Below are 13,434 nucleotides of genomic sequence, written 5' to 3'. Positions count from 1 at the left end.
GTGACATTACTTTGTAGCTATGAAGATACTGTCAGATATTATTTATTATTATTTATTATTAAGTTGATTAAATACCAAATATAAGTCATTATATAAAGCAAATAAGTCTGTTTGTTGTGAACAAACATAAAAAGACTGTAACTCAGATTTTCCGACTCACGCTCACTGTACCACAAGCCACACGTCACTCTAAGTCGCAGATATAGCATCTGGCAGAGAGAAGCATGCTAATTACAAGGCACCAGTACTCCACGCTATTTGCTATAGCTGCATTTTATACACACACACAAACACACACACACACATAGCAACATATGAAAAGCTTGTGTTTGTTATTCTCGAGGTTTTATTTGGACGAAATCAGTTCAAGTGTGTATATGCAGTTCAAGTGGGATAAACAAAGAGATTCGGGGGTTTGATGTTGGTTTGATTAAACATTACAAGCAATATTATTTACATTTACTTTGAGTACCCTTGGTGAGTGTTGTTTACACACAAATAGGACCTGTCACCTCTCCCATAGGTCCATAATCAGTCTTTAGTGCACTGTCACCTCTGTGGATGATTTCCTGTTCATATCCAAAATAAATTCACTTCCATTCCTGGAATTCCACAACTGGCGCTCTGTGTCCAACCTCCCCTGAACTCTAGCCATCCCTCCCCCGTCCACAGCCAGCTCACAAAGCCTCTTTCTCTGCCGCTATAACCCACATCCCCTGCAATACATTACCTACAGACATATACAGGTTGAGGACCAAAAAGAATCGACCCAGCTGGAAGTTACTGACATTAAAAACTCACAAAATCCCTTAAAATAAAGAGATGGAACATTTTTACACACATTATATTCAATCACTGGCCACAACAGTAGGTACACCTGGACAATCAAGTGCAGTTTTGACTTACACTGTCAAAGGTCGGGGAAAATATGTTTAGTATGGTATTTGTAGTCACTCTGACTGACATTTCTAATAAATGAAAGGGGTAGCACGATACAGTGGTTCGCACATCTGCCTCACAGTTCTGAAGTTTGCGGATTGAGATCTGGCTCTGCCCTTCCTGTGCGTGCGTGGGTTTTCTCAGGTGTGAATGTTGGTATGAATAGTTGTTTGTCTGTTTCGGTACTGTGATTGGCTGGCTACCATTCCAGGGAGTAATCCTAAAGAGGACAAGCAGGAGCAAAATTCAAAAGACAATCTAAAGTCAAATGGCCCAGAGGTCGTGTGATTACAAGTCCAACACATTTTGGGAGAAAAAAAAATGTTTTTTTTGCTTTTTCTTTCACATTTTTTGCAGCACTCAACCCCAAAAGAAGGACCAGCCTCAAGAATACATACTATGCGTGAAGGAGGAACACTCAAATTAAACACATTAAGACGCCAGGATCACTGTAAAAACATCACTTAAGTTGTATTGTTTTTACATTTTATTATCAAAAAGGATTGAGATGAAACGCTATGAAAGTGTTATATCAGTGACCAAAATGATTGGTATCAGTATTATCATGCTATTGCTAAAATAAAAAGTCACAGATACATGCACAGAGAGCATTCAAAATATAAAATCAGCAACCCTGTGTACTTTATAATTTGCAAACAACAGAAAACTAAATATATTGTCATGCATCAACGACCCCATGAAATTTACTTAGAAATTAATGTCAATGATATAGAGGTATTTAACTACCTGCAACATGAAGGGGCTCACATTTTCGGGTGGAGATCATGGAGATTATTCAAATATTTAACTGTTGCACCCTCCCTTTTTGCCAACATTTGCCTGCATTCAGTGAGAATATTTTGAATTAATTTTGTATCTGCAGGTTTTTCGGTAAACTTTTTACTGTCTCATCCTACAGGTTAATTTCATTCTACACTTATGTGACACCTAGGAATATTAAATAATGACATGCCATGGGTGGCACGGTGACCGACTGGTTAGCACATCTGGTTTATAGTTCTGAGGACTGGGGTTCAAATCCTGGTTAAATTCCTTCATTGTTCACCAGTAAATTGACTTGTGTTTTATTGTTTATACAGTTTAACATGACAGGCTATAACTTGCTGTTGTATTATTGTTAAAACTGTTACAAACAGTAAAAGTTGCATGTACAGTTCATTTTAAAACATTTTATGATGGCAACAGTCTGACAGATTATTATTTAATTATTATTATTTTTTAACATTTTATTTTATTTATTTATTTATTTTGCGATTGGCTGCCAACCAGTTCAGGGTGTAGCCCGTCTCCTGCCCGATGACAGCTGGGATAGGCTCCAGCACTCCTGCGACCCTTGTGAGGATAAGCGGCTCAGAAAATGGATGGATATTTATTTTGCATAAATTCCAATAGGAAATCCAAAATCCGAACAAATTAGAAATCTGACAGGTGCTCCGGGAAATACTGTGTTTTACCTTAGCGGTTCTAAAGTATTTTGATTTCAGGCTGTGTCGTTGGGGCCAACGAGTATGTCTGAATTAAAACTTACTAAAGCATTTGAAAACGTGGATGTCTGTTGTGGTACAGGAAGAAATACCGCATTTCTGATTGGAGCAGGAAAAGTCTGAATCAGTTCAACTTTTGCTGTTGTCAGTTTTGCGGTAGTGGCAAGGATGCTAGTTAATTACAATAGGATGTTTCTGTCGCAGCACATATGGAGAAATGCTCTTTTTGGATTTAATGACTCTAAAACCAGCTGTACATTTTATATATAGTTTTATAATTTGACCACAGTTACTCCAGGTGGTAAAAGCTTTTTGATTTAGCCTTTCCCAGCCAGGACTTGCTACTCAATCCCAGGGCACATATACAGTAGACAAACAACCATTCACACCTATGGACAATTTAGACCCTTTGCTTAACCTAACGTGCATGTTTTTGGAATTTGGACGCAAGCCGCAATACCAAGAGAAAATCCATGCTAGCACTGGGAGAACGTGCAAACTCCACACAGTAAGGCCTGAGCCAATACAGGTTTCTGGAGAATATTGTCAATGGGGGAAAAAAAGCAAGAAAACCGAGGCAAACAACAAGTGTCTTAGGTTGAAGCGAGAATGCTGAGATATTCAAAGAAGATAAATTTCACTGGGCTGAAACACAGACACGTGCAACAAACTCAAAATGACCTGTTTCGGCAACACACGCATATGAAAACACACACAGTTAACCAAACTAGCTATTTCCTCCCTTGGGGGTCTCAATCTTTACACCAGGCCTCTCCCCTCCTCTTTCTACTTTATTTTCATGTCCTCATTCTCTCTATCTTTCTCAGAGGCTTTCCAGGATTTCATTACATTGCCAAGTCTGCTAAGAGAAGTAATAGAGAGGAATTGCCAGTAAAGAATAATTGCACAATAGAAAGATTTTTGACCAACAAAATTATTATCTAGCGTTTTTACGAGCCCATTTCCAAAGATTAAGAACTGGGTTGCAAAGGCACCAGCCACACAGCTTTAAAAAAAATAACTAAAAACAAAACGAGCTTTGTCCGGAGTGCTGGCTGTTTAGGAACAGAGATCAAACTTCAGCTGGGGACTGGATGGTAACAATGACCTCATAGTGTCAGCAGTTTGGCCTGGGCAGTGAGAGGACTGTCTGTATAAGGATTTAACCATTTCCGTGAGAATGCCTTCAGACTGTGGTGATACTATGGCATGCAACTAAAAGACCATTTTCAACATTGTTCTGACTTGCTACTGAGATAGATTACATTGTTCGACATAAATGAGTACACCTGAACAGATTTGTTCGAAAACCTTTAGTTTCGTTTCAGAAGCAATATTTACTGTGGTATACTGCTTTAGAAACTCCTCCCACAAATGTGGGAGGAGTTTACAAACAAGTAAATCTTTTAATTCTAAAATTTTAAAATTTATTGAGACGTGTAAAAAGCTTTCAAAGAGGATGCACTCATTTATCTTGAGCACTGTTTGTGTTAAACGTTGTTTATGTTTATGGAGTTACAGCTTCTCCTTCCACTTGATGAGAGACGTCAGAGTAATACGGGCTTTAATACTGTGTCATATGGCAGAACTATTGGGAGTGTGATGGCTTGCTCAAGGGCACTTTACCAGTCTATGTTTAATCAACAATAATGAGTCTTGAACCCCTGACCTTGCATGAAAGACCTATTTCAGCCCCTACGACTGATTGAAATACAGGACAATACTCTTTTGTGATAAGACGAATGCATATAAAGCGGAAATCCCCAAGTAAAAAGTATTACGTCACGCTGACGTTTCGCGAACGCTCCCATAGATGTCTCAAGACAGTTGCAAAGTATGACTTCTTTGTTTTTATTAGACAGGGTTTTGGCCTGAGAACAAAGACGGCAAATAGGTGAGTTTTTATCGGATAATGGAAGAGTTCGGCCTAAAATTAGGGAATAGCGAGTCGTGAATATGCGAGGTTACACTGTAGTTTGACCCTAAGCCAAATAAAACTGACCTGTATATATAAAGTCTTGGCAGCGGGCTCCCTCATTGGGAAACAACATACTGTAATAAATATTCAATACAATGGATAAGGCCAAAGAAATTCTGTTGAGACAAAGGTAAATAACTACCAGACTCAGATGTTTATATGAGTCTCAACAGGAGTTTTGCTATCCAGTTTGTCTGGAGTTGAATCAATCCCATCATGCAGTGCATGGTGAAACCATGTGGTGAGACTGCTGTTTATATTAGAGCTGCCTGGAGAACAGTTTCAGATCTAGGCCACTGAGCAGCATGGGCCAGCCCAGTGCCGGTGAGCTCGGAGGGATGGTTCAAACTGCCTGTCTTCCTGTGATTCATTGTCACATGACCAAGGTCTTTTTTTTTTTTTTTTTTTTTGATAGTCTACATAACAACATAGAATTTACTGTCATACAGCTATTATGTAATTAATTTGGCCAATCTAATTTTTTTTTTTTTTGCTTTTCATTACACCTATAGCAGCATCATCGAACTGGTTCCAACTCAGTCAAGAAACCATGCGTGATACGATCTATACAATGTCTCGACAACGCACTTATCAGCTCCAAAACATTTTACTTTTTTTCCCCATGAAGTTTATAGGTAATAATGAAAACAGCTATAGTGGTGCAGATATCACGTGGCAAAGATGCTGTGACATTGGCTCAATCACATCACAATCAAAAGACGATCAACTGTGTAATAATCCCTCTACTACTCAAATACAGTATGTACATGGCCTATAGGAGGCTACTAATGAGTGACTAATGCAGTGCTAATACTCCAATGTTAACCAGTTTCATCAATCAATGTTTTTCTTTGGTATTTTCGATTAGTGACTTTATATCAGTAGTCACAGATTTCTGGGGAGCTGAAATTTCTATTGCGTATACAAAACTGTGTCTACAGTCTACTGTGCCTATGACCAACAGCTGCAACAAAAATCCTTGTTTGAACGTTATATTTTCAAGCAAAAATCAAAAATATCAAGACAGGATGTTTGAAGAACATCTTGCTAAACTGTGACAGGTTTTCTCACTTTTTTAAATCGGCTAACAATCAAACAGTTTAACTTTTCATCAAAACAAAACTATTTTTGCTGGATGCTGCTTTTTTACTGAATCATAATGACCTCTGGACATTTCATTTGAACTGTTGCCTAATTTCATGAAGAGTTTATTTTTTATTCACTATTTCCATTTTTTGTTGTCTGTTTATTTCAAATATTCAAATCATAAACCACAAGAGAATCCAGAATAAGCAGTAGCAAGGTAACTACGTCTGTGGAGGAAGATGGACATCACAGAAATGACATTTTAATTTGTATACTCTGAGCAGCTGACTATTGATAGTGTCATATCAAATTGTTATTCACCTCTTTTTCCACCTTCAAATCTTCGGTACCCCCCTACCCTTGAGGACTTGCATGCTGCCAGAACTAAGGCAAGCGCATGCCAAATCCTCTTGGACCCTCCACATCCTGGTCACCACCTCCTTCCCTCAGGTAGGGGCTATCGATCAATTCAAACTAAAACAAGCAGACATTCCAACAGCTTCTTCCCTCTTGCCATTAAATTGCTAGAGGCTAAGCGACTCTCCGTAGTACGTTTTTATGTCTCAAAAGTATTTTTTGTCTATTGTCGTACTCGAGCGGCTCCAACTACCGGAGACAAATTCCTTGTGTGTTTTTGACATACTTGGCAAATTAAAGAGAATTCTGAGGATTCAGATTCTAAATGAACTCATGTTTGTTGCTGGTTTCTTCCTGTGCGTTTTCCTTGCGTTTGAAGGGGACTATTCATTCGTCTTCCTCCCAAAGTAGGAGGAGTGAGCAGTACTTTACTAACTATACTGTACTGTGTACACTTCTCCCTACGTGACCTCAAATGACTACTGTAGAAACCTTATAGTGACAACTGTCACAGTGATTCTTTAGAGTATTTCAAGTAAAAAAAAAATTGCTGCAACCAACCTTGTCAGCAGTAAGCTCTCGGATTTTGATGACCTGAACTCTGAACTTCACGAGCAGAGCTTCGAGAACCATACATTTGTCCTTCCAGTCCGCTTGACTCATGGTCTCCTCGCCTTCTGCCATACTGCCTGCGCTCTGGAAGACACACATAGACACTAGCATCACACTGCAAATAGGGCTGGGTGGTTATGGAAAAAAACAATAGTCACGATTCTTTTCATTGATATTGAAATCATGATTAATGAACACAATTATTCATTGATTTAGAAACTTTGAATTTAACTACCAAAACTCAACTTGAAATACAACTTAAAATAACAACCTGAAAACAAATTAGTAACAAGTAATATGATACATTAAACAACAGAAATAAAAAACGAATGAAAAAAAAACCAGCCATGGGTAAAACATTGGCATGTCTGGGGTGACTGTATTGTCTATCATCTATAAAAAATAAAAAAAATTCTCTCAATATTCTGGTATTGAGCAAATAGAAATAAGGTTGGTAATGCTAATTAACCTGAAACAGGACAAATTTATTCCATGTCAGACAGTCAGGGGGGAAAAGCGTTTGTCTTTTTATACAATGCTGCGACTGTATCTGCTGTTCCTGCTGTGGCCTGGTGCTTGTTTACATTCAGGTACTTAGTGTACTTGCCCTGCGATTGGATGGCGACCAGTTCTGGGTGTACCCCGCTTCTTGGCCGAAGATAGCTGGGATAGGCTCCAGCACGCCAGCGACCCTAGCGAGGAGAAGCGGAACGGAAGATGAATGAATGAATGAATGAATGAATACTTACTGTAATGTGTTGGCATGTCAAGTCTGCACTAAGTTGCTGATTTAATGTGGCTTCAACGACACTAATATATAAGTTACTGGTTCATGTTGATGACGTCATTCTCTAACTTGTGTGGCGTACATTACCAAGTAAAAGGTACGGTTAAGTTAATGCCTTTTTTTGTACTGTGGATCAGTGATATTCGTGCCAGTTGGCAGCTGCTGAAAGTAACTACAAAGTTACTTTATTCTAACTTAGTTACTTTTGAAATCAAGTAATCAGTAAGGTAACTAAGTTACTTTGAAGCGCAAGTAATCAGTAGAGTAACTCAGTTACTTTTTCAAGGTATTGCCACAGATATTTTGACAGTAGCCAGACCTGAAATATTCCAAGGCTGAGCCCAGCTGGACCAGTGTGGGCAGCGGGTATATCACTTTGCTGGGCCAAATAGAAAAACAACAGTACTACAAGCCGTGTTTCCGGTGCTGTCGTTGGAAAATAGATAAAAGAGAATGATGGATGATCATCTTTCATGGCAGATAAACACAACACACAAAGCCTGGCTTTCTGCTCCATGTGATAACCTCTCATTACCCAGCTGGCGTCTGAGCAAAGAGACTGAAAACATGCTGAGGACGATTTTAAACTGGCTTCCACTGGCTTATTTTTTGTCGCTTTCTGATGCCAAACGTATATGAATGCTCATCCTTTTTAAGAATAGCTGGTTCTTAAAGTTTGACAGCTATTTTTAAAATGCGAGCAAATACCACATCAACATTAATGTACTTGTATTTTACATCATGAAGGAAATTTTTCCCGCATAACATGCCTTTTTTTTTTTTTTTTGGCCTTTCTCCCAAATTTCATCAAGTGGAACTTTTGAATTTTCTGAGGTGTGAGCTCAGCAGTAGTTAAGTCGCTGAACTCCAACTGTGACGCAATAAATAGCAACCATCAAAACATGATGCATACAACAGTTTAGTTTTGTTGACAAACAGCTATTTACCTAGCGATACTATTTGATGAGTTTCCCGACTTACCCGTGAAAAGAGGTGATGGAACACAGCTACACGCGTGATTTCACGCCATGTCCATGCCAACGTCTATATAGTTTAATAGTCCCGTGGACGGTTCTCATGAGTATACCAACAATGAGTTTCTCTTTTCCCAAAGAGTTTCGAGGAAAAAAGTTGGGACTGGGTTGGCGGTTCGTTGTGGTTTTGTCAACAGATCCAATCACATATTTAGTGGGCGTTGCACTGCGTGGGAGAAAAGTCACGTCTATTTGATTGACTTATGTTTCACACCAATCAAACAGCCGAGCGCTATTTCGAGCCAGGACCCACTTTTTGCAGTTTTCATGACTGGATTCGGCTCTTGGGCGCAGCGAAGCAATAAATTATACTTCGTGTAGACTTTAACAAGGATAACATGTTAGAGATAATCATAGAATTAAATAATGACATATAAATGCGATACCTCGGTCAAACCGGAAGTAGTATGTACAGTTGAACGTGACCTCAGTAGCAGACATAGATGTATACAGCTAGATACCTCATTGAGCGGATTGGCACGCTCCTAGATTTGGATAATTTATGGACAATGGTGTGAGGATAAACGGTGCGGAAAATGAATGAGCAAGCAGCAAACGAACGAGGCATCTACACTAACTACCGTATGAAGAAGTCATCAATGTTATATCTATATGTCTATATCGACATATACATATACATATATATATATATGGTTCAAAGTGGCCTCAAATGGGACACTCATTTCCTCCCATTTCAAACTAAAATCGTCTGGCCAAATTGACCCCGTGGGCAAAACAAAAATCACTAGAACACGTTCTAAAATCAAATGTTTTTAGACAACAGGGAGCAAATGTGGAGGTGGCTGAAAAGAAGATCTTGATCTTCGCTTCAAGAGGGACAAGGTTTGATCGCATTAGAAACGAGTTTAATCATGAAGTGCAATCCACCGGAAGCTGTTGCGTTGGGGAAAGTGACGCAGGTCGGAAGCTTAAACGCTGTTTCGGAAACCAGTGCCACATGCTCGACTCAGGTGAATGCCGACTATCTTGATACACGTTATATCATCCAGTATTGTTCATCTTGACACGATTCAAGCCTTTACTTCGGTTTAAAAAAAATTACAAAAATAGTTATTTGTATCTCTGGCTACTTGGTATCTTACATGCACAGTTACCGGTGTATGGCTAGCAAAACTCGCTAGCAGCAATCAGGTTGTGGTAATAGTCTAAAAGGTTTGGTTGTAAATCATGGCTGTTCATTTCGGAAACATGCATGTTTTACGTGTGTTTGTTGATGCAGCTTCTCATTTGCCGTTTCCTTTTAATTAGGGTCACTTTGCTGTTTGCACGGTTGCTGACTTTCAGATTTAAGGCGAAAGGTTTGTTTCAAATGATGCAGAGTTGAATGCTGCTGTACCATGGTGGTTAAAAAGAAGACACCCAAAGTCGAGGCTTTAGTTTTGGACGAAGAGAAACTGCACAAGCTTTTAGGTAATGTGGTCGGAACGAAACCATTTTACGCCTTGATGGTTAATGCCGGATAATGTTTGAATTCCAAAGGTTCTTCACAATTCATTATGTCACATCATTAAAACTGAACAGTGTACCCTTGCCTCTAGCATCTCTATCTGTGGATGGAGGACAGGATGGAGTCAGGCAGGTCGCCAAGACTTTGCAGTCCTGTCTGGAGCAGCAAGAGCCAGTACAACAGATCCAACTGGTCAAAAAGGTGATCACAAATAAGCCAATGCACTATTGTCTTTATATAATTTTTGTCATATTTTGTCATTTTGTCATATGGAGTCATGTCGTGTATGCGTTCATTCAACATCAGGCCGGTTCGCTGCTGGAGGCACTCTGCGAAGAGTCAGCTGATGGAGAAATTTTAGGAGCTTGTCTGCAGACATTGGCCTTCGGCTACACGTCCCTGCAGGCCAAGAACCCCATGAGACGTGCCATTTCCAGGTGCACAATAACGTTCATATATTCTTGAATGAGTTTCTTTAAAAAGAGAATCAAGACACAGAGTTAGGAACTAGGGCCCAACCAATATGCATGTTTATAGGCTGGTGCCGATTTAGATATTTGGCAGAATAAAATCCCAATACTCGTTGAAATGGCTGATTAACAAATTAATTGTCCTTTAGTATTTAACTTTACAGCAGAGGACAAAATTGGCCGAATTTTGCAGTTGAAAAAAGGTGCTTAAATTTTTTTGGTGATTGTCTTATGTTGTAATGTGTTAATGTGCAAACGAATCTGACAATTTGAAACTGTTAATATTGGCCGATTAAGTTAATCGGCCGGGTCCTCGTATGAAGTCATGCTTTACACTGTGTTCCAAATTATTATGCAAATGATATTATTCTCTGATTTTCCTAAATTGTTGATTCAAATGACAGTTGGCATAATTGGCAAGTCATCAACGGTCATAATGTAATTCCACTGTTTTTGAACAAATCTCCCAGTGATAGCAGTATTTCTTTGAAAAATAAAAAACTGATAAAGCAATTTATTACTCACAACAGAGTTTCAAAACATTTGACGAGTTTTAAAGAACTGCAAATAGTCATTTATTGAATTTGTAGCATTAGTGGGTCATATTTCCAGAAATCAAAAGCTAGTTCAATCAAAAACATAAATCAAGTTATATTTTCACATAGGACTTCTTATTTGATAGCAGCTTCACAATACTTACATCCATAAAACTTGTGACTTTTTGAACAGTTTCTGTTTGTATTTCTTTGAGATTATGCATTGTCACACTTGAAGATGATTTTGTTAGTTAAAGCACCATTCTTCTTTCAATGCCATGGAAGAAAGTATTCAGTCAGAAAGTCCACATACTTTTCAGAGGACAAATGTAACTTGATGTTTTTGTTTGAAATAGCTTTTGATTTCAGTAAATAGACCTCTTAATGCTGCAAATTCAATAAATGACCCTTTTCACTTCTTTAAACCTTTCAAATGTCTTGAAAGTCTATGCGTAATAATTTGCAAAAGTGCTTTTGAAGTTTTTTTTTTTCAAACAAATACTGTAATCATTGGGAGGTTTGTTCAAAAACATTTCTGACGGTTGATGACTTGAAAAGTATGCTGACGGTCATTTTATCAATTATTTTGGAAAATCAGAGGAAAAAATATCATTTACATAATAATTTGAAATGCAGTGTATGTCCATCCATCCATTTTCTGTACCGCTTTATCCTCACAAGGGTCGCGGGTGTGCTGGAGCCTATCCCAGCTATCTTCGGGCTAGTAGCAGGGTCCACTCTGAACTGGTCGTAATAACGTTAGGAAAATCTGGGTCTCATTTTAATCCCGAAGAAAAATATCCTTTACTGTCATGACATAAATTCATACACAGGTGCATATTCTAGAAATTGTACGTTTTGGTTTTAAGCCATCACAATAGTGAACACAGCAAACACATTGCTCCTGGCATACTGTATAGAATAGGGGGCTAGTTTCGATCCTGGGGAGCAGTTAATAATTACATTAATAAAAATGAAGTCCTCTTAATGTCTGATTTGATTCCATATAATTAGTTTTGATATTCCACCTAAACTATTAACTCGAGCATCTTATTGCCAGTATGAACTAAGATTATTATTTTTTTTTTTGTATTTGCATTGCATTTGTTTGTTAACGTTATGCAACATGTTTGTGTGTGCTCACCTCTCTTTTTAGTGTTCTGAATTCAGTACCAACCTGGCTTCAGGAACGAACCACAGCTTGTCTGTCCATGTGCCTGTCAGACTGTTTGTCTGATCCATCTCCAGACCAATACTCGCATGTTGTGAACACCATTGCTGGCTGCATGGAGGGCTTCCCTCTGGGTAAGTACACAAGCCCTTGGGCTGCCTCTTGATTGGTTATCATATACAGTATTCCACTCTGACCACTAACTACACTATTTTCAGGCGAGAGATGCGTCAATCAACTCCTTCCAGAAGGTTTGTTTTTGGAGTTCTGTATAAATCATTTATTTTGAGCAAGATCCTCCACTGACCACGATGTCTTCTATCTAGTTTTGCAGTTTCTCCACAAGGGATTAAGCGACTATCTGAATCAAAACAAGTATGCATATACAGACAGTACTGTAGTTCTGTGTGTCACTTTAATAGCAGCTCTCATAAGCTGTCTATTTCGCCCTCTGCTGTTTATAAAGTAGTGTTGCAGGAGGTCACATTGCTCAAGCCCAGCTGATGCATTCCTGTCTGGCGGCAGTGAAAACATCAATGCTGGTCATCCAGCGATGCCAAGGTTCTATTAGTTCTGCCCTTAAGATCCACCAGAGACTGAAGGACACACTTAGCAGCCTGCTGGACTGCTACATACGTATTATTATTGATGGTAAGAAACTGCAGCGCTGACGTGGAAATCAAATTGGCTCATTTAAAGGAGTTATCCTTGAATCTCAATTCTTAACCTTACCAAGATATTATATTGTCTCTATTATAACATTGTAACTTTGTGGGAATATTTGCGGAAGGCACTTCATATTTTTTTCCCCCCCCATTTTTACACCCTTCCAAGACAGCAGTGTAAAACATGTTTTTTCCAAGGGCTACATCTCATGTTATATTTCCGCTCATTCATTTGTGAAACCAGACGGATGTATAATTGAATCATTCATTATTATTACAATTTTACCAGCAACTGATTGATTACCTTTTACAAAATTCTAGTTATTAAATAGTAAGTCAACGAAAAGCAACTACAAGCAGTTATTCAATTATATCACTATATTGTTCTTTTAAACAGTTTTGTAACAAAAACATTTGCTAGTATTCTCTCGTTGCACAAAATAACAAATTTCCATGTTTTTGAATACATTGTCATACTTAAATATTTAAAGAAATATGAAACTGATATTAATGCATACAAAGCTAAAACAATAAATGACAAATGTTTAAAATTATTGACATGCATTTTTCTCTGTCTGTCTGTCCTCTATTGAACCCAGAGGAGTTTTTGCAAGCAGTTCAGAGTACATCCGGTATGGCCATAGTCTTATTAATCAGATCTGTGATGGGTTCTGGAGATGAAGTTGCCTCTGTGGTAAGTTTAAAGTGCTAATTTACCAATATTAATTTATCTGATCAGCTACGGCAACACAAACGTTAAACTACTTTAAAAAATTCATTGGGCAATACTCTTTGAAATTGAATACTGTAAATAAGTGGAACTGCA

General features: G+C 38.4%; 2 protein-coding genes across 5 annotated transcripts in view; one reads left to right on the top strand and one right to left on the bottom strand.

The window, feature by feature from the left end:
- plekhh2 (pleckstrin homology domain containing, family H (with MyTH4 domain) member 2) overlaps positions 1 to 8,424 on the bottom strand; it is a 41,689-nt gene extending 33,265 nt beyond the window's left edge. For 3 of the 4 annotated variants that reach the window (XR_009769467.1, XM_061690454.1, XM_061690456.1), the window contains exons 1-3: positions 8,246 to 8,424; positions 7,085 to 7,169; positions 6,427 to 6,561 (exon numbers count right to left, since the gene is read on the bottom strand). Coding sequence is in view for 3 of the 4 variants with exons in the window: in XM_061690454.1 (XP_061546438.1) it covers positions 6,427 to 6,549 (123 nt within the window). In the remaining variant the exon portion in view is untranslated. Of the gene's footprint in view, positions 1 to 6,426; positions 6,562 to 7,075; positions 7,170 to 8,245 lie in introns of all 4 variants that reach the window. The other variant, XM_061690455.1, reaches the window with a different exon arrangement.
- Positions 8,425 to 9,215: 791 nt separating this feature from the next.
- Positions 9,216 to 13,434, top strand: part of thada (THADA armadillo repeat containing) — a 133,809-nt gene continuing 129,590 nt past the window's right edge. Inside the window, 9 exon segments of the mRNA XM_061690981.1 lie at positions 9,216 to 9,269; positions 9,568 to 9,729; positions 9,858 to 9,967; positions 10,073 to 10,203; positions 11,929 to 12,077; positions 12,162 to 12,194; positions 12,270 to 12,318; positions 12,413 to 12,594; positions 13,208 to 13,302. Coding sequence (XP_061546965.1) covers positions 9,657 to 9,729; positions 9,858 to 9,967; positions 10,073 to 10,203; positions 11,929 to 12,077; positions 12,162 to 12,194; positions 12,270 to 12,318; positions 12,413 to 12,594; positions 13,208 to 13,302 — 822 coding nt within the window. The 5' untranslated portion in view covers positions 9,216 to 9,269; positions 9,568 to 9,656.

The sequence above is a fragment of the Phycodurus eques genome, chromosome 11 (assembly GCF_024500275.1).
Source record: "Phycodurus eques isolate BA_2022a chromosome 11, UOR_Pequ_1.1, whole genome shotgun sequence".
NCBI lineage: Eukaryota > Metazoa > Chordata > Actinopteri > Syngnathiformes > Syngnathidae > Phycodurus > Phycodurus eques.
Note: the sequence above shows the minus strand (reverse complement) of the source record. Positions and strands in the feature narration are given on the sequence as shown.